Raw genomic sequence first — 26,114 nt, forward strand, 5'->3', positions numbered from 1 at the left:
GGTCATTATTGTATGGCACTATGAGTTTCTTGTATGCCTAAAATTGATCAATACATTTTCAGTTCAAATGATAAAGCTGTTAAAATTAAAGTTTGGCACGGTACCATGCCAGGAAAGTCAGAGCACAATCTTCTTCAGTTGCTGTGGCGTATTCAGTTTTGTCAATCATCAATTGTAATGAATGTGGGACTCCGTGCAGAGCGCCTGTTAAACAGGTACTGCCCCAGACTTGGTATTGTGTAATCATCCATATTAAAAAACAGGTATGCATTTAGTTTTGGGGGTGTTACACAATTCAAAAATACTGTGCTGCGTTAACTTCTGTCAAGCATCTGTTACTGCTGGAAAATCAGCTGAATGATTGGATCTTGGATTTCAGTTTGTAAACTGGTAAATTTACAGTATTAGAGATTTGCAGTTAAAGAGCCAATACACATCTGTCCTGTTAATTAATCTGTACACTTGGTGAGATGGCGGTAATGACATAATCAGCACAATAGCTCAATGGGCAATATGAAGGAAGTTGCTGGGATATAAGGAAATATGCCCCTTCATAATAGAGAAGTGAAATTTACTTTATCTGGTCAAGTCAGGGTCACCAATATATCTGATTATGTTAAAATGATGTTTTTGTTCTCTCATCAATAAATGAAAACACATGCATTCTTCTACTGCTTCTTGTTGCTTTGTATAACTTTTTACATTTCTAGATAACACCTATCTCAGGTTGTACATTATTTAGATTAATAATAAGTCACTTGCAATTTCAATTTAAGATGGAGTCTGACTGTAACACACTGACTTCCCTAAAAATGTGTAGATTAATTATTTAGACTTGACATTAGTCTTTATGAATCAGACTAATTTACATGTTTCAATAATTTTGAAACATTCAAAAGTATGTAAAAGTGTTGCGTAAAAATAATACATGTTTAATATAATGGATGATTCCTTAGGTATGTAAATAAGCAACACCACCAACAAACGCCACTCTGCCCAGGGGGATGCGTGTGTGTGTGTCCGTGCACATGTTGTTGTTGTTGCTGGTGTGTCTGTGTGTATATGTGTGTGTGTGTGTGTGTGTGTCTGGCTCAGGGCTGGGATTTCGGGTTAAATATTCAAAATGGCGGACGGAGGAGCAGCGAGTCAAGATGAGAGTTCAGGACCAGGTAATGATTACAGCATTTTACATATTCATACTCATATTCAAACTGTGTTACTCACAATTTATGATAACGGGATGCTGATGAAAGGCAGATTGACTGGCAGGCGATAATAAGCGTTGTGTTGCTGTACACACAGCTAGCCAACTGTAAATTGACATAGGAGGAAACGAGCTATTGCAGTGCGACGGCAAATTACATGGAAACATGCCTCCCCCCTTTGTGTGATTAGACGGCTGTACGCCGCTACATATTCATACCCCTGTCGACAAATACAATTTAGCATATTTTATTAGTAATCGCCGTCGTGACTCTGTTTCATATGTGACATATTTAGATATTTAGCGAACGCAGTTTGATTGAAATAAGGATGCTAGCAAGCTAGCTTTAGCTCGCCTGCTAGCGCTTGGCTTTGTGTTGATGCGCACACTGAAGCTTTTGAAAGAGGTTTGCATATTCATTTTTGACGAGCCGGGTAGTGGCCGGTGCTTGTTCCTTTTTTAAACTGCGGTTTACTCGTGGGCAGTAAATGGGTAGCAAAGCAGGCTTTCGTGAAAACACACGGTGTCAGCTCGGTGTGCTTCGGCTCGACGTGATTTTATAGCAGAGCATTTTTTTTTCCTGAGCCTTTTGTGCTCGGCGCAGCGGAGCCACAGCAGCCTGTTGTGTTATTCATGCGGGCCTGCCTGAACCAGAGTGCGGAGTTCAGCATATTCCATCAGCCGACGAGAAGCTGGAGCTCACGCTGTGCGCCACAATAAATGCATGTCAACACAACACTGTATCACAGACTTAGCAGCGTGTGTGAAAATGTGGCCTTGTCTGTTTTAATTGGAATGCGACTGTGTACCGAGCAGCTAACTTGCTACAACTTTGCCCCGAAGCTAACACTCGTTTTTATTTCATCTAGCGTCTTAAATGCTGATAGGATTTCTGTGTTCGGCTGCTGAAGAGGCTGTGAAGAGTAAAGATGTTTCTTGTTTGTGTTTGTGTGCAGTTTTAGTGAAGTTTGGCAGAGCACTTTTTCACTTCAGGTGGGAGTTGTCTGGTTGTTAATCCATCTCATTAAAATAAATAATTTACTAGTACTGGTCCAACTTTTCCTGCTTATCACTAAGCAGTTTTTGTAAAGCTTGGTGTGGACCTGTCACACCCTTCTGTGTCGCAGGATTTTAAATCTGTAGGCTGTACTGTATTCAAAGCTTGTACCTGTGTATCCCCCTCGGAGGCACAGGGAGGGGTGGTGAGGCCCACTTCCGGAAGGCCACAGTAATAACAGGCAGGGCATTATTATTCTCTGCTGCTTTCATGGCTGGGCAAGACACAGCTTGTCACTTTTTTTTCACTCCATAGGTTTGCCATTTAGTTTGTTGTAACAACGCAAAAGACGTTTAATATAACTAGTGCAGGAATGTTTTTAGAAAAATAAAGTATAGATGCAGACACTTTTTAATTCTATTTGAATTGTGCAGTTATTTAAATATGCAGTGCTTATCCAGTTTAAAAGTTTTTTTTTGCTTGTCAGGTTAGGAATGTGGAAGAATGTAGCTGGTAAAATATCATTTAGTTTTGTTTGAAACTTCATTGATTTGTACCTCTTCAGCAGATCTTAGAATGAGAGGAAAAATATGTGAAAATAAAAAAGTTGTCATGTTGAGAGCAAAACGAAGGCGGAAGGGCTACATATATATTTTTTTTTTCTTACAGAAAAGTGCATCATGGGTTTTGTTGTGCGACAACAAGCTTTTCCTCTGTTTTCCTGTAACCGTGGTTTCAAGTCCACATACTTGCTCATTGATTACATGAAAAGAACAATGCTGATGCCATCGATTACTTTTATGAAAAGTTCGTACATTTATACCATGGCCTGATATAAATGAGAGATGCCCTTAGAAACAAAGATGCTGGATTCTGCATATTTTCGTCTAATAAGCCACTTTCACACAAAGCTTGTGCGTCTAAATGCAACCCTGGAAACCCATGCTTTATTCTACCTGTGCTCAATCACAAACTTAAAATCCTGCTAACATGATTTTTGTATATAAAAATGTATATTTTGTAATATACCTTCTTCTTTTTCTGGCCTGTTCTCCTGCAATTGGTGGAGGTGAGTGGTTAGGTTAGTGGAGATAGTGTTGCAACAGAGAGGCTGTGTGAAAGGGTCTGTATTTGAACAGTTTTAACAAGTAAAAACGACTGTCTTGACGTACAGTCGTCTTTTATATTGCATGATTTGTGTACTTTATGGCAGAATTTAAAGAAGATGGAATCACACTCGACACCACAAGGTGTGTCCTGTGGAAGAACATGCAAGACGCAACCTCTCTGTACTTCGAGTCTTACAATGAGTCCTCTTTGTTGTCCAATGTTAAAATTTTTAGGAGGTAAATGTCAAGCAGGACGTAATCATTTTTGCATGAATGAAAATGCAAAGTTTTGTTTTGTGTGGTTTTACCACTGAAATCCAAATGTTTCAGGATGTAATGTTGCTTTTGGTTGTATTCTTTGTAATGTCAAAAAAAGTTCATCTTGATGTTGATACTTCACAGGTAACAGTTGTTACACAACATAAACTTGGTTTTAAGAAAAAGTAGCCACATTTTATAAATACATTTCTGATTATTTTATTTGCCTTTTGTGCTTGTCTGGAAATAGACTCACTCAGAAAATGGCTTGTTAAACTGGGCTACTTAAAGAACAGATGAGAAATAATTCTGTCTTCCTCACAGGCTACTTTTCTCATTTAATCAGTTTTACAGTTCCTCCCTCATTCCAGCCTTGTAGTTCCATCATGAATATTCATTGATGTAAACACAGTCGGTATGAATAATGCATCATTTGCAGTAATAAATTCAGTACTTGCCATCTCGGAGTACTGAGAAGGCCTCCGTGAAGGCTTCAGTCAGACAAGCTTTTTTTTCATTGTGGAAGAAGAAAATCAGAACTGATAAGAGTTGGGTGGTGTCCTGGGTACTATAACTAGTTGTTTCTGATGATCTCTTGTAAAGTGAAGTCATTCCAGAGCAAGAGGGCCTAATTATAAATACAGCAAGATAAAGAAGATGTGTGGTTGCTCTTTATATGCAGAGGCAACTAACACACTTACCTGCCAGATTTTGTCAGTCACTGTATGCTTACCATCCAAGGGAAGATGTAAACATGTTTTTTGAGGTGAATTTGTTTTGAGAGTCTGTATTGAATGGTAGATGATCAAGCAACAGCTATCTTGTTACTTGCCGCTGTCCTGTATTTGACATAGTAGAGACTACTAGTGATCATTTCAGTAACACTTTTTTAAGCTAACAACTTAAAACATGGCTTTTGCTGTCAAAAATGAGGTGCTGCAGTTTAATGAGTCTAAATGTCAACAATTAAGAATGACAAAAAAATAAGGTAAATAACAACAGCTAATACACATATAATGTACACAGGTTGTGTGTATCCAGCTGTAGGAGCGAATTATATGGCTGAACTCTGCATGTGCTGATTGGAAGTAGGTAAATGTTCCTTCCTGCATCCCTGAGAAACTTCACTTTAATTTGGTTAGATTGAATTTTCCACCTAGCCTATAGACAGCTGGCTAATGACCACCCAAGAGAGAGAGACCACAGTGTTAGCCCCATTACTGTTCATCAAATTCACTGCATCCTGTATTTTTTTTTTTTGCTCACTTGTGGACTGGTGTTGCTGTTTCTATTCTCTGCCGTCAGATTGTTTTTAGACTAAAAGATTTTTTAAATTGTTTGGATGTTCCTGTTGACACTGAATTAAATCAGGAAGCTTCAGGTTGCCTGGTTATTAAGTGCCACAATTTAAATGATTATCTGTCATCACCACACACCCTCACTACTCCAAATTCTACAGACGGATCCAGATGTGGAAAAAGAGGTCTTGATGTATTATTCTGTGTTTTATGATGAAGAATGTAGGTAGAAGGGCAGAATGTGGATGTGCTAATTAAGTTTTGCTCTGTGTCTGATGTTGAATCTCACTGCTCACATTAACGGCTCTGCAGTATTCAGCCAGCCTTCCCCATATTACAGTGCTAATGAGATACCTATTTAAAATTCTCTTCGCAAGATATTTGTGTAATGCATTGTTCCACAGCAAGGATTTGCAAACCATTCAACCAAGTAATTGTACATGTGTTGGAGTGTACTGCTGATAACTGCCTCTGCTTTTACTTCTCCTTTGTTTTCCCTTTTGGTTGTATGAAGTCATGATTTCTTGACCTCTAAGGCACTTTTCACTGGGTTGACCTCTTTACAGACCTTTTACACTAGTGTGACATCTGTATGTGCCCTGTCACAAGCCACATTGGTAAACAGTGTGTTGGAGTGAAACTAAAAACTGCACTCTGGGAATCAACAGTTGGATGATATATAATGCAGTTTTGTTATAAGTTCTCCAGGGTAGCTATTTTCACATTACCTGCCACATAATAAATGATATAAATAAAAGATATTCTCTCGTTTTATACCTCACAGAATAACTAAGACTCACTAATGTCTGGTTTCTGTCTGTGGTGGAAAAGGGTACAGTCAGCATGTGTTTACCCTGGTTTAAATTACTCTGCCGTAGTCACAAAGTGTTTATCAGCTCTGACTCAATTTGGCAGACAGATAAAAATGACCCCTGGGTGGGCACGCAAATTTTTTACCTCGTATCTAGTGTACTTCTGTCTGCTGAGGCGCATCCTCCCATGGCACAGTAATCCAAAAGGACTGAAATGTTTCTGCCTCTCCAAAATCTTCTGGGTTCTTTTTGAATTTAATTCACATTAAACGTCTTAATATTTAGTCAGATTAAACACTGAAGAAACAAGGAATATGTCAGATTAATTGATACTAGAAACAGGGGCGCTCCTCACCCTGCTGACAATGGTCTATTTGTTTTTCAGTATGTTGTGTGTTAAGGCTATCAGGCCCTTTTGACTTTGTTTGATTTTGTCAGTTAGTATGTAAATGCCTTTCATCAAGCAGTGGGATAAGTGATGAAGTTGACTGGAGCTTAAAGCTGGATCCATACTCCGCGAGACAAAGAGCGGAGAACGCGCTCCACGGGTGGTAAGAGATACAAAAAAAAGGTCTTTTCCGCACTGAGGTACCATACTCCGCGAGACGCGTGTGTGCAGAACTCCTCATACGGCCCGCCCACTAAACTATAAGGAAAGACTTTACTGAGTTTTTTAACACACCACAAGGACTTGTGCCATGGCAAGAGGGCATTATACAGAGAGGGTGCCTGCAACAGCGTGAGATGTCCGACGATGAGTTGTGAAGATGCGACATTAAAAGTAACAATAGCAAAGATTCAGTGTTTGTGCCTTTATGACCACATTTGCACATCTACTGTGTTCCAATGTGCCTGCGATACTTCAAACTGTCCGGTGATGAGCTGTGAAGATGCGACATTAAAAGTAACAATAGCAAAGATATACAGACATTGTTAACGAGCCTATTATGCCCGGGTATGTAGGAGTATATAGAATGGTAATAACATCTGGTATGTGTGAAGGGCTGTCTGGAGTTATTGGTGACAAATCACCCTGACTTGCCTCTTTCTTTATTTTATTGCTCATCATGCCAAACCGGTATGGTCTTATCTAAATCTGTTGAATCAGTGCTGTTTATACACCTACCTATATACCTGGAGAGGCTCTTGCGCTTCTCCACTTTCATCACGCCCACAATAAATTCCGACCAATCACAGCATGGTTGCCGCACAGCCTTGAAAGACAAAGTTCGGCCCGGACCCTGTGCACAGGAGTGCGGATCAGCGGGCGGTCAGAGACAAAAAATGACGTCATTTTGTGGGCGTAACGTCTGCAGGGGGGGAAAATGTCTTTGTCTCGCGGAGTATGGATCCAGCTTTAGCCAGGAGCAGTTGTTATGGATTTAGCTGGTAAGCCCTTTCCCCTGTAGACCACAGTACAGCCATGCATTCTAGTTCAGCCACTCTGATTCACTGGACACCTGTGCAGCCCTGTAGCCAGAGTGTTTCTCTGCTGTAATGACTCATGGGCACAAGCTGAAAATGAATTTAAAAAGCCCCCAAAATGAAATACTAATGGAATGTAAAGCTAATCTAAATATGCTAATCCACAAACACTTCATAAACATAGACAGCAATAGCCTGACACCCACTTTCTGTAGTCACTCGCCGTGGAATGCTTTAGCCACAGGGGGTCTAGCAGTAATGACAGGCTTGTGGTGGATTAATGTGGAGTTATTTATTTCCGATTGAGCGAGTCCCCCTCCCACTCATACCTCCTCCTTTTTTAGCAGTTGGGCCGGGTCTCTGAGACTCTTTGAGATGTTTTGAACAAGCAGTCGTAGCCGCTTTATTAATGCAGTCCGCCTTGCTAACATGCCCAGACCACTGCCGACAGACCTCATACTGCATTCTGGGATATCTTCAGCCCTTTACCTGCTCTTAGCTAATTACTTTTTAGGCCTGCACTCGCTCAGTAATTGGTCTTCTGCTGCTGCCTCCATACACTCTGCTGTGCCAAGTGCTAGTTTGAGCACTTTTTTCCCTCTCTCTGTCGTCCTTATTCCCCTGTTTTTTATCGTCCTCCAAAAGCCATCCAATTAATATGCTAATGAGCTGATAAATATTTATAGGGGTTTAAATTATGCAGAAAGCTTTCAGAGCCCGGTGTGAAATGCGTCGCTCGCAGGACTTCAAAGCCTTGCATTGCTAACGAGGCAGGGGCAGATTTGCATACGGCTTTAATCAGCTGAATACTGATTATGCTTCATTATAGAGTTGGAGAGGAGGGGGCAGTGGAGTTGGAGGAGGCCGCCAGCTGCACTTGTCATTTGTTTCATTCCAGCAAGAGAGAGAGAGGGTGAACTTTTTCAGAAGTACAGACAATCTTGGCACAAGAGACAGAGAGAAAAAGAGAGAGAGAGAGGGAGTGTAGAGTAGGCTCTGTAAAAGGAGGCGGCAGAGCTGTAAGAAAAGAAAAGTGCAGAGAGTGGCTAGCAGAGCTGTTTGCCTAAACCCTGTTGGCTTTCCCAGTGTGCGTTTCCCAGTGTTGTTCACTGAACCGTGGGGCGGACACTGCCACTGTGTCTGTGTGCAACTCTGGTGGTACTGAAGTCTGCTTGCTGTTGACTAGTGGAGAGTGAAGAGAGGGAAGAGTGGGAGGAGGAAGAAGAGAGCGCCAGCCGCCCTGTTGGTGGGTTTGCACCGGCCGTGACAATTTTAATTGATAGGTTCAGCAATCATGCTGGAAAATACAGGTGGAGCAAGAGCGGGTGAGTCTATGATGACAGAGCTCAGCTGGATGATTTGTTGCTGGATAGTGTCAGTGTTTATTTTTATTTATTTATTTTGTGACATCAGTTGTTTATGATTACACCTTTTATTAATATCATTTACTGGATGAAATGGATTTTTATAAGGTAAATGTTGTGCCATAATGGTAAATATTCAGGTTACAAAAAACTGACGATACACTTTATTATTGAGGCAGGGTTGTTGCGTTTTTTTAGCGGCACCATGTGCAAGTTTGTCTCACTATGACTCTGTCTGGCTCTTTCAGATGCTAAAGTGAATAATCACTCAGAAACTACTAAATGTGCAATGGAAAGTGGTGACGAGAACACCGGTGAGTGACCACCATGTTTTTTTTTTTTGCCTGGCTGAAATCAGGATGTGTCACCTACTCATTCAGGGCAGGTTTAACATTCAACAGGTTAAAGCATTTTGCAGTGTAAATCAGAGAAACCACACTGCAGTCCACTTCATTATTAAAAGAGAGATGGCAGGTTTGAGTCCTTGTGAGTAGTCCTGGGTGTCAAATGAGATGTTTTCCTCGCAGTGCACTTTTCTTCGTGTTTCAGATTACACTATTTTTTTTAAAATACCGCAGCACTTCTGTGATGCAAATGATCAAAGTCAGTGAGCATTGTGTATTCATTACACAGGTCTATATTTCTGTTTCGTTGGAGATGTTGCATGCCTCTAATTTTCATGTGAATTATTAATTCTGGGATGATTCACCAGCCTGTTATTCAACAGACACATACAGCTTTTACATTGTAGCCTATTTGAATATGTTTTCTTTGCACCTGAAAACTGTTAGTTGGGCTTGCAGTTTGTGTTCCTCATTTTTATGTGTTAACAATGGCTTAGATTTTGTCCCCTATTAAACCTCCTTAAAAACTTATTAAATTCCTGACAGCATGTTTTATAAACTGTATTTCTGTCCCCAGGAATCCAAACCAATGGATTGGACTTTGAGAGGCAGACAGTGCCAACCACAAGTGCAATCACTAATGCACATGCACAAGCCCTCCTCCAACAGGTACCACATCTGACACACACGCATAACATCACACCCTCAACTGATTGTTCCTGTTTTTTGTATAAGGAGCAGGTACTGTTTTAACATAAGGGATTTTTTTTGTAGCTGTAAAATGAAATGTGAAGTTTGAACAGAGGTATTCTCCTCATCAACACTCAAACATGCACAAGCAGAAAGAGTTCATTTAAATGAGCCAGGCTCTCCCAGTGTCGCCTGGCAACAAGGCAGATTAATCAACCCTATATGCTAATTAGCTGCTCTGCGGTTGCTCGGAAACAGATGGCCGAGAATATGCAAATCTATGCAGAATTTACATGCACTGCATAACAGTTATTTTAATTAGCATCTCAACTCCCCCTCCCTTCTCTTCACTTGCCTTGTCTCTGAAGGCTGCAGCACATTTTAAATGCCCACTTTATCGCTGCCTTTTAATTTGAATTCCTCTCCCTGCTTTAAGACTGAAGGCTGGTTCTGAAAAAGCCACAAAGGTAGCACAAATACTTGCTTTTTATTTCACTGTATTGTCAGTTTTATGCTTTTTGCCAGTTAGAATGTCACCGTAAACCTGAACCAAATATGCTTTTGATGACAGCATATAGTATTCTATTCCTACATTTATGATAACAACTATGACATGAATTTAAGTCATAGCCCCAAGGAATAGTTCCTCTAAGCCCCTTTTCTGCTTCACCTCCACTAGTCTAAGTCGGAAGACTCGGGTGCTCTTCCGACCTCCGTCCAGCAGAGCGTATTGCCTCAAACCCAATTAATGTTGGCCGGGGGACAGATTGCTGGAGTAAGTGGCCTTGTTGCTCTGCGTTAAAAACCTGGTGTATGTGTTCTGGGATGACACCTGACACTGAATAAAAGATTGACTGGTAAAATGATGGCTTGCCCTGATTTTGCAGTGGACAACTGGTGTCTTCTCTGCCTGTGCGCCTGTTCATCCTTGTTGGTCGTCAGTCTATGTGTCCAAATTCCTCCATAACTGAAAATGGAGGGATGTGTTTGAACATAGCCTGTGTGTCTTTGCACTCATTGTCAGGCCAATCACTTGACATGTCTCGTATCCATTTTCTCCCTCAGGCCTTACTGTAGTTAAGAAGACCAGACTGTTGAATGCGGCTGTTGCTGTGCTATGCGGGAGTGAATGTTTACTGTGCATGTAGATTTGAGTTTGAACATGACATCAACATGCTCATTTGCGCTTTGTGCCTGGCTCAGCTGCATGAGTCCTCTCTCCATTTGCCTGTAAAGGCTCATTTTGTTGCATGGTAGCTGGTGTTAATTCTACTTTGATACCTCTGTGAAAAGTTACATTTAGATCAAAAGTCTTGATTCTCAAAGCTGAGGTCAAGGTAAATGAACTGTAAATGCGTCAAATAGTCCAGTCAACCATTCGGTGATACTAAAACTACTATACACAATTATTATTGTTCTATCACAGTTCTTAGAAATCTTAGAAATGAAACTTTACAAAGGTATCGAAGCCAAAACTTGGTGTCGTGACAACATCTGCTAGACTGTGGCTTATAATTTTAATCACACTTCTTACTTCCTGGTTCCCTTCTTTCTCTCTGTGTTACCTTTCTGCAGTTGACCCTGACCCCAGCGCAGCAGCAATTGTTGTTCCAGCAGGCCCAAGCTCAGCTTCTGGCTGCAGCTGTGCAGCAGTCAGCCAGCCACCAGAACAGCACCACTGGGGCCAACATCTCAGCCTCTGCAGCTACACCTATTACCCAGTTGCCCCTGTCACAGCCCATCCAGATTGGTTCCGTAAGGCACACCCCAGAATTCCTGCAAATCCTGAAAAATATTTTAACAAATTAAATTTGTGTCAGCAGAATTGTTTTCACAGTTTAGGCCTAGCAAGTCTGTAATTTTCATATTCCTTTTTATGCGCTGTGTGCAGTACCGATACTATCTTTTTGTTGCAACAGCTACAACAGCAGAGTCTGCCTCAGCTTTTACTGGTTCAGCCTGGCCACCCGATCGCGACACCACTGCAGCCTCAGTTCATCATCTCACAGCCAACACAGGCCCAACAGGGTAAGCAAATTTCCTGCACAGTTAAAGAAATCAAAAGCGATGGATTCTGTGAATTAGGTAATCAATGAAGCTGTATATTTACCCATCTTTCACTCTTTAGGCATATTGCAAGCCCAGGGTCTTCTAACTCTACCTCAAAGCCAAGCTAACCTCCTGCCGTCTCAACCAAGCATCACCCTCGCACCTCAGGTTGGTAATGTACTCTTGGCAGTGCTTTCACATCTTCAGCTGTAATCCAGGTGTTTGAAACAAATCATGCTTGATGCAGTGTTTTTATTGACACTGGTTCCTATTTAGCTTTTTTTCCTGTCTTCTAATCACATTTTTTTTTAAAATGTCTCTTCTCTCTCCAGCCTGCAACTCCAACCCGCACAACAGCTGTCACACCTATTCAGTCCCTGCCCCAAAGTCCGACACCTCCCAAACGGTTGGATACCCCCACCCTGGAGGAGCCCAGTGATCTGGAGGAGCTGGAGCAGTTTGCAAAGACTTTCAAACAGAGACGTATCAAACTGGGCTTCACGCAGGTTTGTAAGACAGAAGTAATCAGAGGTTCAGTCATATTTTCTTTAGATCTGATAACTTCTTGCTCTTCTGTGTTTAGGAAAGAGGGAAGTGGAATTAATCATCAGACTCATTAATACAGCACACTCTTATTTACATTATTCATATTTCTCTGTGTCTGGTGCAGGGGGATGTTGGCTTGGCCATGGGGAAGCTGTATGGAAATGACTTCAGCCAAACTACCATCTCTCGCTTTGAGGCCTTGAACCTTAGCTTTAAGAACATGTGCAAACTCAAGCCATTGCTGGAGAAGTGGCTCAATGATGCAGGTTTGTCCCTGAACCCGCCTGAAACATCAGGTGATTCACCATTGTATTCTGTGTGCCTTTTACCATGCATACCTCGTCTTTACCTCCCTTCCCTTCCTTTGCGTCGGTGCTGTTTGTGCAGAGAACCTGACATCTGACCAGGCCCTGTCCAGCCCCAGTGCCCTGGGCTCCCCGGGCATGGGTATAGAGGGGATCAACCGCAGACGCAAGAAAAGGACCAGTATTGAGACCAACATCCGAGTGGCCTTAGAAAAGAGCTTTCTGGAGGTGAAAAACTGAACGATTTTACTGTGTTATGTGTTTGATTATTGAAGTTTAATTGTTATGTAGCTTAGGAAAATGCCACACAGTGATCTCCTAAGTGCTCACAGGGAATCTCTGGCTTCTTTGCCCTCTTCAAGCAGAACCAAAAACCTACCTCTGAAGAGATCACCATGATCGCTGAACAGCTCAACATGGAGAAGGAGGTGATCCGGGTCTGGTTCTGCAATCGCCGACAGAAAGAGAAAAGGATCAACCCCCCGAGTAGTGGCAACAGTGGAGGAGGCAGCAACCCCATTAAGACAATTTTTACCCCCAGCAGCCCTTTGGTGAGGACTGATCCCACTTATTTTTGCTTTATTTTGACAGTGGATGGTTGTGCATAAAATGCCAATGTCTGCCTCTTGTTGTGTCATTTAGGTGGCCAGCACAGCAAGCCTTGTGACCAGTCCGACTATAAACACACCCACCACTCTGACTGTAAACCCAGTGATGCCTCTCACTAGCACCAGCATCTCCAGTTTGTCTTTCACAGGTGGGTGTGTCCAGGTGTGCCTTAATGAAAGTGTGTATGAAATTGCTTGAAATGTAAAATGTTTTCTTCTAACAAGGCACAACAGTGGGAGCGACAAACACTGCATCTGTTATCTCCACTGCACCTGTGATTACCACAGCCACCAGCTCTCCATCTTTAAGCCCATCCCCAACGGCTATTCAGTCCACAACCACAGAGAGTAAGGTTGCCACACAGGCGCAGACTATGGTCACACAGGCCCCAACATCCATAGCGACCACTTTAGGGATGGGTCAGGTGATGGTAGCAGCTCCAGGTCTGTCTGCGGCGCTGCAGAGTGCTGCACAGTTACCCACCAGTGCTAGCTTTGCAGCAATGGCTGCTGCTGCAGGGCTCAACCCAGGACTGATGGCATCCTCTCAGTTCACTCCAGGGTTAGTATGAGCCACGTTCAAACAAGGTCTCTGAATGTGACCATCTGTCGTATTGTTTATGTTGATTTAAATGATCTGTGTTCATGTCCAGGGGAGCCCTCCTCAGCCTGGCGCCTGGTGCCCTTGGTAGTGCTCTGAGTCCTGCTCTGATGAGCAACAGCACCCTGGCTACCATTCAAGGTGTGTAGTAAAGCCAGGACAATGTTGTTTTTATAGTTTTGCTGTGGGTTTGTTGAATTAGTTTATCTTCTTAAGGAATGTTTAAAGGCTTCGAAACTCATATCTGATTCTCGCTGTCTTCTCGTTGCCTTACTGCTTTATATTGTAACTGGCTCTCTGTTTTTTAAATCTTCTCTACAGCACTGGCATCAAGTGGCACAATCCCCATCACCTCTCTGGATGGTGGGAACCTGCTGTTTGCCAACACCTCCTCTGGTAACACGCCCAATCTGGTGACCACGCCGCTCTTCCTGAACCCGCAGAACCTGTCGCTGCTCACCAGCAACCCAGTCAGCCTGGTATCAGCTGGGACGGGGGGGATCCAGGTCACCACCGATGGTCATCATCAAGCCACCACGGCTGCTGTGCCTGTGCAAGCTTCGACCATAACCACTGCCTCCAAGGCTCATTGAAGCTCCATCGAGGTGCAATCAAAAAATGAGCACCCTATTTATACCAGAGCACTACTCCTATTACACCGTGTTGGGAATAGGGTGGTTGTTTGATATAGGCTGTGTGCTTCACTAACCACCCCACATTCTTTCCATTGTATCTACCATTATTTAATCTTTTTTGCTGCCACCAAAAAGAAAACAACCTCAAAAAAGGTTGGATTTGACTTTCTGATTTTTTTTTTTTTTTTTTTTTTTTTGCTTTTTTATTGCTTTAATTCTTGGATGTTTTTTCCACAAACAGTAGCCAGATGGACACAGTTGTCATTATTGGCCTGCCACTGCTCATGAACCTTGACAAGTGTCCAGGAAGAAAAATTGTTTTGGCACCCCCAAGGTGTTCACATTTTGTACATATATCCTTCTATTTCCAGGTCGGAATTTTCTCTGAAATACTTCTAACCAAAAACAAACTTTTAGCATTCAAACTTAACTCATTTACTACTAATGTTCATCATCACTAATGGAGGTTTTTGTGTGTCACCATTTTTTTTTTGGACAGGCCTTGAGGTAAATCATATCAAAGTTATATTTTAGAAACCTTTTTCTTTATCATTACTGTTTTTATTTTTTTTCAAAACTTTGTAAGTCTAATATTAAGTTAAGATTTTAACTATCACTTTTTAATCGTGGTTATAAGGCTTTAAAAACAAGTAATAAGTGGCCGATAAAGGTTATCATTGCTTTAATGGTCGAAGGGACCTGGTGTGTCTCTTCGAGTCACTCTTCTGGAAACACTGAGTTTTACGTGCTGCAGCAGTGAAGAGGCTGCTGAGGTTTTGTAAAATGACGGTGTAGGTGAGGATTATAGACACCGACAGAAAATGACATTACATTGAGAGCTTTAAGGTAAGCTGCAGACATGCAGTCCTGCGTCTGATTAAGGGTGATTTGTTTTGGTTTGTGATCTATTGGACAAACTGTACATTGTGTTTGGATCCAGAGGTTGATGTTTGTCATGTGTTGTCGACAGCTCAGGCAGATGCTGAAGGTTCTGCAGGTCTGCTTTTTTAGGAAGACTAGTCATTGGATGTGGTCATCATATCAAATATATGGTGGCATTGTTGGCTAGATGGGGTTATTGTAATTTTTTGTTTTTCATTTTTTTATGGTAGTACCGTCGTATCTACTTGTGCACAGTATCTGTACCAAAAACTGGATTGATGAGCTGCAGTCTGCCTGTTTTGGAAGGAATGAAATTCTGTCTTTTTATTTTGTCTGCAGTCCTTTGACTGGCTTACATACTTTAAGATATACCAAAAATATTTGTTAAAATAATTTCTGTGTCTAGTCAGTGTAGCTTAGTCTAGTCGATATATTTATGAGTACAGAATCTCTCCTCACTGTCAACAGTATATAGAAATGCAATATTTTGATGATCATTTTCCAAAGATAACATTTTTTAATTTGATCAAGTGTCTCGTAACTCAATTTTGAATTGGCAGCACAACTGACCAAAAAGAGAGGGATTGGTGTGTTGTGGCATGAGTCTTTTTTTTTTTTCCCCTGAAAGCCATTGATGGCTTGTTTTCCTTTCTGATCTGTTGTGATAGCAGTTTGAGGTTTTTCAGAAGCATAGTGGAAAGGGTCTGTTTTTTTGGATTTGTGCTAATATTCAGCCATAAACAACAGCTTGAACCAAAGTGGTTTTCCTCAGTAGTTGATGTGCCTGTCTGAGCACACAAGTTCATACAGTCTCCACAAATAATTTTTCCTCCCCTCTCTCTCCCACCCTGGTTATAACCTGATGTTCCCACTCTTGGTGCTGCTGGATACGGATCACAGAAACTAACTTAGCTTTAACAACCTGCTGCTTAAGCTCCTGTTGGGGCTGAGCTGTTGAGAGGCCTGCATGCTTTTACTTATAGCTTTACAACTGAATCCTGAGAAAATCAGGATTCGGTAATTTCGTCCCTCCCAGATAGAGGGCTCACCTGTGTAAATGCATTAATCTGATCGTCAGATGACGTTACTTCACCTCTCATTGCCACTGTCTTGAACCAGCATGTTAAGAAACAGTAGCTGTTTCTCAATTCAGGGGCTACACTATTTTAAGACTTACAGAGGTTGCACTGAGTGCTGTTAAATAAAACTGCCTGGGCTACAAAGGATTTTTTTATTGTGCCATCAGCTGCCATGATCCACAGGGTTTGTTACGCAGAACCATCTGGGAAGTCTCGCTAGGAAACTGCCCTCTGTACTTCCTCAGAGGACACAGACACTGAACGTTTGTGGTTTGACCACAAGCACGTAGCTTGAACACTGGCAAGATGCATTTTGGGAGTTTGTGATCTCACAAATCTTAATGTTTTCTTACTTGGCAGGTGATTGGATAAAACATCTATCACCCGCTGTAAAGGACTAACTTGAACCACTCGGAGCAGTGAAATCTAGCAATTCAGCTAGTAATTATAAAAGTCACCTTCACTAATAACAATACCACAGGGCATCATCAAACCTAAACCAATCTAAAACACACCCATAACTCAATGCCGAACCCTCCGTGATTTGCTTGGAAGAACACAGTTGAAGCTTAGGAAGACAGATTTGTAAGAGCTCATGATTTCATGTTTCTCCTGTTGCCTAGAAACCCTGACAACTGCAAATAATACATTTAACATTCTCTTCAGGCATTAGAGTCTGCTGTATTCTTTGAAAACACCAAAATTCAGTGCAGAGTAAATCTTTGCATAGTTCACAGAGGATGCATCCATTGGCTCCTTCAAATGAGTCATTCTGACATTCTTGTCACTCAACTGTTATGCAGCCCCTGAATTGAGACGCAGCCAATGTGTTGCTCCTGAAATCTGTCTGCGGACTAGTTTCAAAACGATCTTGCCCAACACAGTGGTGGGGTGTAGCTAAACCCCACACAAAAGTAGCATTGTTCTGCTCACAATGACAAATTACCACAGACTGTAAGCAGTGAAAACTTTGTCCATGTTAATCCTTGTGTGTACTTCTTTTCTGTTGAATTATTTCGACTGAATATACCTCAGCAGCACTTCAGCATAAAGGTTTACCTTGAGACATTTCTGTGTATAGAATGTATAAGTACTGTCTGGCTCGCCATTCAGAGTTTATACTGATGAACCATACATAAAAAGGACAACCTACTACTGCTATTTTCTAGTACTACTATTTATGGGGTATTTCCAGGTTTAAATATTGTTTTTGAGATCCTTCTTGCCAAAGTAAAAGCCTTTGTCTTTGCAGCTTGGTGGCTGTCTGGCTGCTTGTGTTGCTGGTTTCCCCTCGTCTGGGCCTGAAGAACTCAGTCCTGTTCCAGTGCTGTTTGTAGTTACTTTGCTAGATGGCACCATAGGATGTTAATGAAATATTTATCTGAGGAAAGACTTAAGAATTAGAGAAACGATCTTTTCTTAATTCTATACATATAAAAATATATATAAACACGTGTAAGATATTCATATTTTATATTTGAACCAGTATGTTATCAAGACTGAATGTAGTGTTTATCATGCTTACTCAAAAAATCCCCCAACCCCTTTTTTTCTTTCTCTCTCTCTTTCTATTTTTTCTTTTCTTTAAAATATTAACTGTTAAGACCAAAAAATAAGGAGAAAGCTGAGAGTGCGTCTCATTCAGGCGCTCCTGACAGACCGGTCCTGTGGTTGGTAGGAGACTTTGAGGCATCTGATCTTAAACTTTTTAATAGATATGTTGTTTTTTGTTTGAGTCATTGTGGACTTGATTTGCTGTGCTGTCTTTAACAATCATTTGTTTTTTGGAAATATTACTTTATGCCTTTAATTGTTTTGTATAGTGTGAGAGGGCAAGATCACTGGCTTTCTTAGTTTCAAAGAAGATTAACATTATCATTTATGCCTTATTGTTACGTAGATGACATGAGCATTGTAGCATTGTTGTTGTATGAGTGTGTGTGTGAGAGTGTGTGAGGGAGAGCTTGAGCTCACCTGGTGCATTGTTTTTCACTGAAACGATACAGAGTACTTTGGGCATTTTCAAGCGCGAGATGATAGCATTGCTACCTTTTGTGTTAGGTGTGACATGGACAGGTTGAAATGACCTGTGAGAAAAGCTTTGCTAATAATTCCAGCAGGTGTGTGTGTGTGTGAATGAGTCTTATAAAGAGAGAATAGAGAGGGCAGTCTGCAAACCATTATGGTGCATTTTCCCCCCCATCTTCCAGCGAGTATTTTTTTTAATATGGTGAGACAGGAGAACGTATTTGAAGCATTGCATGAAGAGGTTCTCTGCTGATTAACTACAGGCCAAGCTATCTTTTATGCTTTGCGGTCAGCTTATATGATCTGTCTACTTGGCTTCAGTTTCAGTAGGTAATCCTGAGTATGTTGACCCACCACACTGGTTTGCTGTTTTTTAATGTCGATTTAAAAAAAAAAAAAAAAAAAGTGTGGAGCACCAATAAGGATAAAAGGAGCTGTTGTATACCTCATTTCTAACTCAAGACTGAGTGAAACCTGCTTTAATCTACTTAAGAAATAAGAAAAATGTTAAAAAAATACACAAACACATGTCTGTGGAGAAGCCTGCTCATATCCGTACTTATGTGAAGGGTTGTGGGAAAAGCTGCCACAAGGGGGCGACAGAATACATACCAGTACTCATGAATGTCTGATGTTTCTTTCTGTGTTGCACACGTTTTGTTTTTCATTTCAAGAGAAACATTTTGTTGTCCGATAAGTTTATCACCCCTTACTATGTTTTTTGAGTTGACAATCCTATTTTTTTTTTTTTTTTTTTTTTTTAAATGTCTGACCAGGTACAGGTATGTGTGTGTCTTCCCACTTGATGATTCACTGTTGCAGCCTGCTCTCATTTCCCTGTGGTACCAACATTAACCAAAGACTTCTATCTTGATTGTATATGAGCAACGCCATCTCTCGCCAATCCCCGCCTCACCGCTCAGCATCAAATCCCAGCTGCACGATCTCTCTCTCTCTCTCTCACCTCGACACGTCTGTAAAAGAGTTTTTGCTTTTTATTGCATGTGAATGTGCTTTTTGACATCCCCTGTCGGGTTGCAGCGGTTTCAGTGCCTGGTGGGCGGGGATGGGACGGTGAACAGGTGGCTGAGCGGGATTCTTCAACAGACACGATGAACCAATGTGGTGGTAGCTGGGTGATGTTTGTTAATACACACTGAGGGTTAATCCTGTGCACACTGTACCTGCTCAGGACTTTATATGTTTGTCTGTCTTGAGCATTGTTGCTAGGATGTTCCTTCTTCTCCTTTTCTCTCTCTCTCTGTCTCTTAAGGACTGTGGTGAAAATGCTGTTCCTGCCTCTCTGTGTGTCTCTCTCAGTGCTTCTGTCTTTTCCTCATCACCCATACACTGTAGTCCCCTGTTGACTCCAGGAATACACATCCTGTGGTCATTTAAACTCACTGCTGTGTGATCCCTCCCCTTTCCTCCCCCTCCTCACCATCCCCAGCTTCAACATTGTCTCTTCACTACAGACTCTGATCAATTGTGACACTATGCATCATGGTCCTTCACTCTGCATGGACTGTGTCCCTCCGGCTCAGACCTCTGGCCCGGTGGGCTTCGGTGACACTTTGTTTAATGCTTTACTACAAGTGAGATTCCTCACAAGCGCTATTCCAAAGCAAAAATCCAAATATTTAACTTTTGACAAATGCAGATACCAAAGATAACTCTCTGTCCTGTGTGTCTGTTTTTCTCTCTCCTTTCCACCCTGCAGCATGTGTATTAAGAGACAAACCCAGCACTGGCTTTAGTCCTAGCCTCAGTAATTCCAAAGCTTAGATGTATATTTTGGTATATTTCTGAGAAAAACTTGCGTGGGAAAAAAAAGCGTCTGTTTCTCGTTTGTTGTAATCTCTTTTTTCTGTCACAGCATGGAACTAATTGCAGAACTGTCTTACTCTTGGTAGGTTCAAGATATAGTATTTTTGTATGTTTTTGGGTGTGTTGTGTGTGATTTATCAGTTCACAGCCCAAGTGACCACGGCTTTCAAAACGAGGAAAAAAAAAAAAACTGAAAAAAGCCAACCATGTACATATTATGTCTGTGTATCTCCAGAAATGCATTCTGTAAAACATTTCACGTTGGAAGCTTGGGCTCATCTAAAGGAATGTGTCCCCGTTTATTTCCCTTCTTTTCCTATCCTGCAGTCTGATGTTAATTCACTCTCCGGGACTCGAATGTTTTGGTTTCCATTATGGAATACAACACTGAGGGACACTGCTCTGAGATGACTACAAAAACGAAAAAAAAAACAAAAAGGAAAAAAAAAGAAGAAGCAGAAAAAAACACCTTCAGTCATGGAGGCATAGAACTGAAAGATTGTGTAGGAGTTTTAAGTATGTGAATCAGGATACATAGTAGATTTTGATGCATTTTGTCTGCTGTATTTTCGTTTGTTTTTTTTATACACATAAAGATAATCTTTTACTGTAAATGTACAGTTCTCTTTTGTTGTAAACATCATTAAACCATTTTCCAAGTGTTTTGACATGTGCTTTGTCTTGTGTTGGGATCAGTCACCATCAGGGCTGGAGGATATCCCAGCTATCTATGGGAGAGGGGCAGGGTACACCTTGGACAGGTCCCCAATCCATCGCAGGGCAACATAAAGACAAATTTACACTCAACACACCTATGGGCAATTTAGAGCGACCAATTACCCTAACAAGCATGTCTTTAAAAATGTGGGAGGAAGCCGGAGTAACCGGAGAAATCTCACACGGGCAAAAGGAGAAGATGCAAACTCCACACAGAAAGGCTTCAGAATCGAACCAGGAACCTTCTGGCCTCCCTGTGACCCTGCACTGCAGGACGACGCAGGTTAATGGATGTGCAAAGGGCAAGCTAGCCATGTGAATAATATATCTTTATGCATTTAATGCTTTTAGTGAAAATTGGATTTGTATAAAAGTAACCATCGGGTTCCATAAACTGATAGTTTTGGTGGTTATTTTAAACAACATGGAAAACACTGTCAACATGGCAAGAGTTTATTTTCTGTCAGATTATACAAGTTTAGGAGCTCATGATAATTTCATCAGTCTATAAAATGCTATAAATATACAACAGTAATAAAAAGCAGCTCATCACAAAGAAGAGATTTGATTGTTTGCTTAATGACTGACCGATGGGTGAATGATTGCAGGTGTACTTAAGCAGTCTCCTGGCACTGAAGAACATCAGTGAGATGTTTGGGGAACTGGAGGCGGGACTGTGGGAATCAGAGACTTGTTTGGGCCATATTGCTTGCTTGGGTTTGGTTCTGCTGCAGAGAGGAGAGATGGTTAAAGTCAGAGCTGATCTCCAGCTCTGATGACAGCAGGTATGAAACCATCTTACCTCAGGTTTCTTTTTCTTCCCAGCTTTTTTCTAGAATTTAATGAATAAGGACAAATTAAGCACCAGGAGCAGGAGAGAAGGTGATCATTCAAAACAAAAGTATATTAATGATGGCATACCCGTCTTTTTGATGGTTCAAGCACCTGGTACGGATCAGCGTCCGCTGGTCTCTCAAGTTCCTACAAATACAGAAAAACACATGTTAGAGTGTATATCACACCAGAGGCATGATGTTAAAACTGACGTGGTTACCTGGTAGATGGCTGTATCTTCCTGTTTATTCGATGAGGAAAGACAGCACAAAGGGAAACTTACATGCAGAAATGTCCATATGTTTCAAACATAACAACACTGAAGAGATGATGCAGACTTACAGGCACAACAACAGGAGGCATGTTGGCAAACTACACAAGAGAAAGGAGAGCAGAGGTTATTAACTCTCCTAAACCTGCCAATCATTCAATAAATTGACAATTAGTTTGAACATTTACTGAAAAAAACTTTTTTATATATTAAATTTTGTTTAAGGAAATACTTGATTTTCATGCTACTAAAGTAACTTTATAATACCAAACTAAACGATCAGTTGACTTTATGCTCACCTTTTCTTTGAAGAAGAGTGCTGTGAAGATGATGCAGTAAACCATCAGAAACGCATCCAGGAAGTAACAGATGATCGGCTCAGTGAAAAATGACTCTACAGGACAAACAGAGAGAATCATTCCACTGACGGCTGATCGTAGGAATAAGTTCCCATCACACAATCACTCATCTAAAATAAAAGTTACAATTATGCATCCTGCAGGAAATGATTCTTTATCAGCAAATAGTTCCTGATATAGTATCAAAAATCAAGAATCTTTATTGTCATCATGCAAGACACAATGAAATTGGCTTAAGACACACAGTAAGACACATGGTATGAAATATGGACACTGGTGGGAGAGGACTCCCTACAGCCCCCTGTGCTGTCTTCACCACCAAGTCCATCCTGTCCTGTGCAGCGCAGCTCCCAGACCACAGAGGATGCTTTCTTGTGGCTCTGTAGAAGTTTGTCAGGACTGAGGGGACAGTCCAGTCCGTTTGAGCTTCCTGAGGAAGAAGAGCCTTTGTTGGGCCTCCTTCACCAGGTGAGACGTGTGCATGGACCAAGTGATGCCCAGGAACTAGTACTGGTAGTAGCAGTAACCCTAAGTCCTGTGTCTCTGTGCTCCTGATAACACACTCCATTGTCAATGGTTCTAGTATTTTCAAATGAGCTCTTACTTTGCGCCGCTTCCAACTAAACCATCTAATTTCTGCAAAGTTACTGCATACAGAGTGGATCGATTGCTTCACCTCTGCTTCTTCAGGGAGAAACTCTGAATGTTTGTGTGTGAATCTGTGACATGACATGGATGGAAAACACCAACACAGCAAGACACATGAGAAAATGAAGCAAGACCCCCGACACAGGAAACAAGAAACGACATATCTGCACTTCAGTCAGAGTCTTCCTGTCAGAGCTATGGGCCGCTCTGAGGTTTCGCTGAGGCTCATGTATGGTGCTGTGCGGTTGGAACAGAAGCCATGTTGTAGCAGCGTGATGGTGATTCTGATAAACTCTAACGTTATCATCGAATCTAATGCTTTGTTACTCCAAGATTATTTTTAGATTTTAAATCTAGATTTTAGATTTGTGATTACAGGTTACAAACAAGTCAGCCACTGTAATTCTCCAAATAGTTGCCATAGCAACTCCTGAGCTCATCAACAGTTTTGTCATCTGCGCATTGTGTCAACTATTATGTGATTAAATGTTTCTCACAGTGAGCGCTCAGTTCCTCTGAAGCCTCAGTGAAGACTCTGCTCCTGTGTTTTGAATGTCCTCATCCTTCATTGTACATTGTCTGAAAGCACACGGCCTTGTGATTCAGCCAGCGTTAAGCCTCTTTAATCATGCAGGAGCAGTAACAAATACTTCCTTTGCCTGAATATTTTTCAGACACAGGAGGATTAGCCTATTTCCTAAAAATGTTCAACTGTGCCTGTTAAATCCACTTAATGAGCAATAAACTGCCAATGTGTCAATCATTGCGTGTCAAGTTCAGATTTTAAATTCTACCTGAGATGACATCGTATACGTAATTGACATATAAATGAGCAGTAGGGTGTTATGATGGGACTATGATGGTTACACTGAGGGGAATCATTTAAACACATTACCGACAATAATTTGATGCACATTCTAGTGTTGGTCTAGCATTTAACAAAATGTAATTTGATACAATGCAGTATGATTAATGCAATATATTACACTTTAAACATGTTTAACTGGTAGAATATTTCCACCCTTAATTTATTAACAGGTCAATAAATGTTTCTACATCTGTCTTCATGGCAGATCTGACTACAATACATGACAAGATTTGACTGTGTTCATCATTTTTTATTCAACCTGGTCTTTAATTAAGAGGTTTTATCCATAGAACATATTCTGCTCATAAAATGTTTTTAAGCAAATTGTAAACGTTGTAATACAGATGCATTTATACAGCAAGCAATAAAAGGCCTCCTTGTACATAAAGGGACTGTGATCTCTGATGTTTCCTGTGTGTGGAAATGTAAAAGGTGAATGACTGATCATATTTAAATTCTTTCTCTTACCCTGAACAACTTTTTCCATTCAAGATAATGCTGTGTGGAAAAATATGTTTCTCTACTGTCAGCAGTTGTTTTGCAATACAGACCTCATACATTCACTGATTCATATGGACATATTAAAAAAAACACAAACACAGATCTAGACATGAAGAAATACTGCAGAACAAAACTGTTCATATTATAGAGAGATATTTCAAATAAATATAATAAAACTGCATGAAGTGTAGGACAACTTCCGTATTAGGGCGTCAAGATCATTGAGCGTGTAAAATCAGAAAATAATTTGTCTTTGCGTCACTTACCTGCACAAGAAACAGGCACCAGGAGCACAAACAGCACCAAGACCCCTGTCAGTGTGCCCATGGCTCTCTCTCCTTGAAGAATCAACTTTTCTATCTTGGTTGCTTCTTGTTGTTGACTCTATTTTCTGATCACTCTGATCAGAGGAAGTGGCTGAACTGACAACCTGCCGATGGACTGAGACTGGGTGGTGCGTAATTCTTCAAACACCCACTGCCGTCTCAGTAGCTGTGGTTAGTTCAACTGTTTTGCTTAAAGAAAATTATCTTTTCTTTTTCCAGAGTGGTTTTAGCATTGCTGAAACAGGTAGGCAAACTTTTGATCATGATATAGTGGGAACACTACTGACGGCCACTCTTACAGCTTCTTACAGATGTACAATAATCTCTTGAAAGATATACAGTGGTTTATAATCAGAGGCACACATCAGTGCATTGTAAAGACATATTTGAATTATTCTGTCTTCATGACTGGATGATCAAGCATATAACTTCTAATCTGACACGTCCTTCTCTGACGTACTTGTGCATAACAAGCTTTCAGTGCCCATAACAGTCAAAAATGTGGTGCACAAACCAAGCCATGTGTATGTGTATCAACATGAAGATAAACATTCTGTGCAGTTTCTGAGATACAAAATGTGTCAATAAGAGAAATGTGAGCAGTTCACCAAGAGGCTGCAGGCAGATTGATTTGACTTTTTAAGTAACTGCATTTAAACAAAAGGTCAGAAGACAGGTTGCCCTTCTGATTCACAAATGTTAGAGTGTGTGTGTAAAGGAAGGGGTTATAGACACAGGACCTCTGCGTCTTTGGAGAGCCTCGTGTCTGTGTCAGGTTGCACAATCACACTGATCTGTTACATTTTGGGAGCCTGTGGAGCCACCAGACAGAAAAGTGAGGCCAGGTTATGTTGCAGAGGTGACACTTCTGTTTGACACCGCTGTGTAAAAAGTAATACTTCTGACTTAAGGCCTGACCCCAGGAGGCTTCATTCACATGCCCACATTCAAGCTACTCTGTGTGTGTTTGCAGGATAGTTAGCCTTAAGCTTAGTTTAGCATGAAGAGGGAAAATAACAATTCCAGCATCAGCTCTGTATTTGTTGAACGAAACATATATATCTTAGTTTTAAAGGTATTTAAAGCTAAGAAATGATGTGTTATAAGGGGGGACAGGTTTTATGTGTGAAAATATGTCGCATAATACGACCCAGGGGCGTAACAATAAACAGCCGAGCTAATTCTTGGTGTAAAAGTAAGCTTCCTTAGTTGTTAGGTGTTTATCATACATTTTAACAGCACTTATCTACTTATCTTTCTAACAGTAAACCAGAAGACCCTCACCTGCCTCAGCCTCAGACAGCATCCTGGACAACAACCTGACAGTACTACTGTATATGTTTTGTTTACATAGTACAAAACTGCATACTGTCACTGATGCTGGTGATAAATTCGCTTTGCTGTAAAATTAGTACTTTTAATAATTTTAGCAATATGTTTTGAATATTTGGATTATTTCTATGCTGTTACCCGGTGCCTTTCCTCGGTAGTATTTTAAATGGTGTTCTCGATGCAGTATTTTTGTTACT

General features: G+C 41.1%; 2 protein-coding genes across 10 annotated transcripts; one reads left to right on the top strand and one right to left on the bottom strand.

The window, feature by feature from the left end:
• Positions 1-1,104: 1,104 nt before the first annotated feature.
• Positions 1,105-20,501, top strand: pou2f1b (POU class 2 homeobox 1b). Of its 8 annotated transcripts, none has more exons than XM_028393044.1 (15): positions 1,105-1,169; positions 8,716-8,781; positions 9,389-9,480; positions 10,181-10,276; positions 11,077-11,256; positions 11,421-11,529; positions 11,630-11,718; positions 11,883-12,056; positions 12,221-12,362; positions 12,475-12,629; positions 12,764-12,952; positions 13,044-13,158; positions 13,235-13,571; positions 13,663-13,751; positions 13,932-20,501. In XM_028393044.1, exons 1-15 carry the CDS (start codon positions 1,124-1,126, stop codon positions 14,201-14,203), a joined length of 2,151 nt encoding a protein of 716 aa, XP_028248845.1. In that variant the 5' UTR covers positions 1,105-1,123; the 3' UTR covers positions 14,204-20,501. The 8 variants fall into 8 exon arrangements, with proteins under 8 accessions (XP_028248845.1, XP_028248846.1, XP_028248847.1 ...); XM_028393045.1 differs by having other exon boundaries at positions 12,767-12,952; XM_028393046.1 differs by having other exon boundaries at positions 12,484-12,629.
• Positions 20,502-21,217: 716 nt separating this feature from the next.
• Positions 21,218-24,687, bottom strand: LOC114426553 (T-cell surface glycoprotein CD3 zeta chain-like). Of its 2 annotated transcripts, none has more exons than XM_028394043.1 (7): positions 24,526-24,687; positions 22,183-22,277; positions 21,955-21,984; positions 21,833-21,853; positions 21,700-21,759; positions 21,581-21,610; positions 21,218-21,503 (listed from the first exon to the last, which is right to left on the bottom strand). In XM_028394043.1, the coding sequence occupies exons 1-7, from the start codon at positions 24,584-24,586 to the stop codon at positions 21,462-21,464; spliced, it is 339 nt and encodes a 112-aa protein (XP_028249844.1). In that variant the 5' UTR covers positions 24,587-24,687; the 3' UTR covers positions 21,218-21,461. The 2 variants fall into 2 exon arrangements, with proteins under 2 accessions (XP_028249844.1, XP_028249843.1); XM_028394042.1 differs by having other exon boundaries at positions 21,218-21,506.
• Positions 24,688-26,114: the final 1,427 nt, after the last annotated feature.

This window comes from Parambassis ranga, chromosome 21, assembly GCF_900634625.1.
Source record: "Parambassis ranga chromosome 21, fParRan2.1, whole genome shotgun sequence".
Taxonomy (NCBI): domain Eukaryota; kingdom Metazoa; phylum Chordata; class Actinopteri; family Ambassidae; genus Parambassis; species Parambassis ranga.

Excerpts from the sequence above, each read along its gene's own strand:
- pou2f1b (XM_028393044.1), top strand. The coding sequence starts at position 1,124 with ATGGCGGACGGAGGAGCAGCGAGTCAAGATGAGAGTTCAGGACCAG. Across the intron at positions 11,530-11,629 it reads GCCAACACAGGCCCAACAGG|GCATATTGCAAGCCCAGGGT; the intron begins GTAAGCAAATTT and ends TTCACTCTTTAG. Across the intron at positions 12,630-12,763 it reads TAGAAAAGAGCTTTCTGGAG|CAGAACCAAAAACCTACCTC; the intron begins GTGAAAAACTGA and ends GCCCTCTTCAAG.
- LOC114426553 (XM_028394042.1), bottom strand. The coding sequence starts at position 24,586 with ATGGGCACACTGACAGGGGTCTTGGTGCTGTTTGTGCTCCTGGTGCCT. Across the intron at positions 21,760-21,832 it reads AAGATACAGCCATCTACCAG|GAACTTGAGAGACCAGCGGA; the intron begins GTAACCACGTCA and ends CTGTATTTGTAG. Across the intron at positions 21,611-21,699 it reads TTGAACCATCAAAAAGACGG|AAAAAAGCTGGGAAGAAAAA; the intron begins GTATGCCATCAT and ends ATTAAATTCTAG.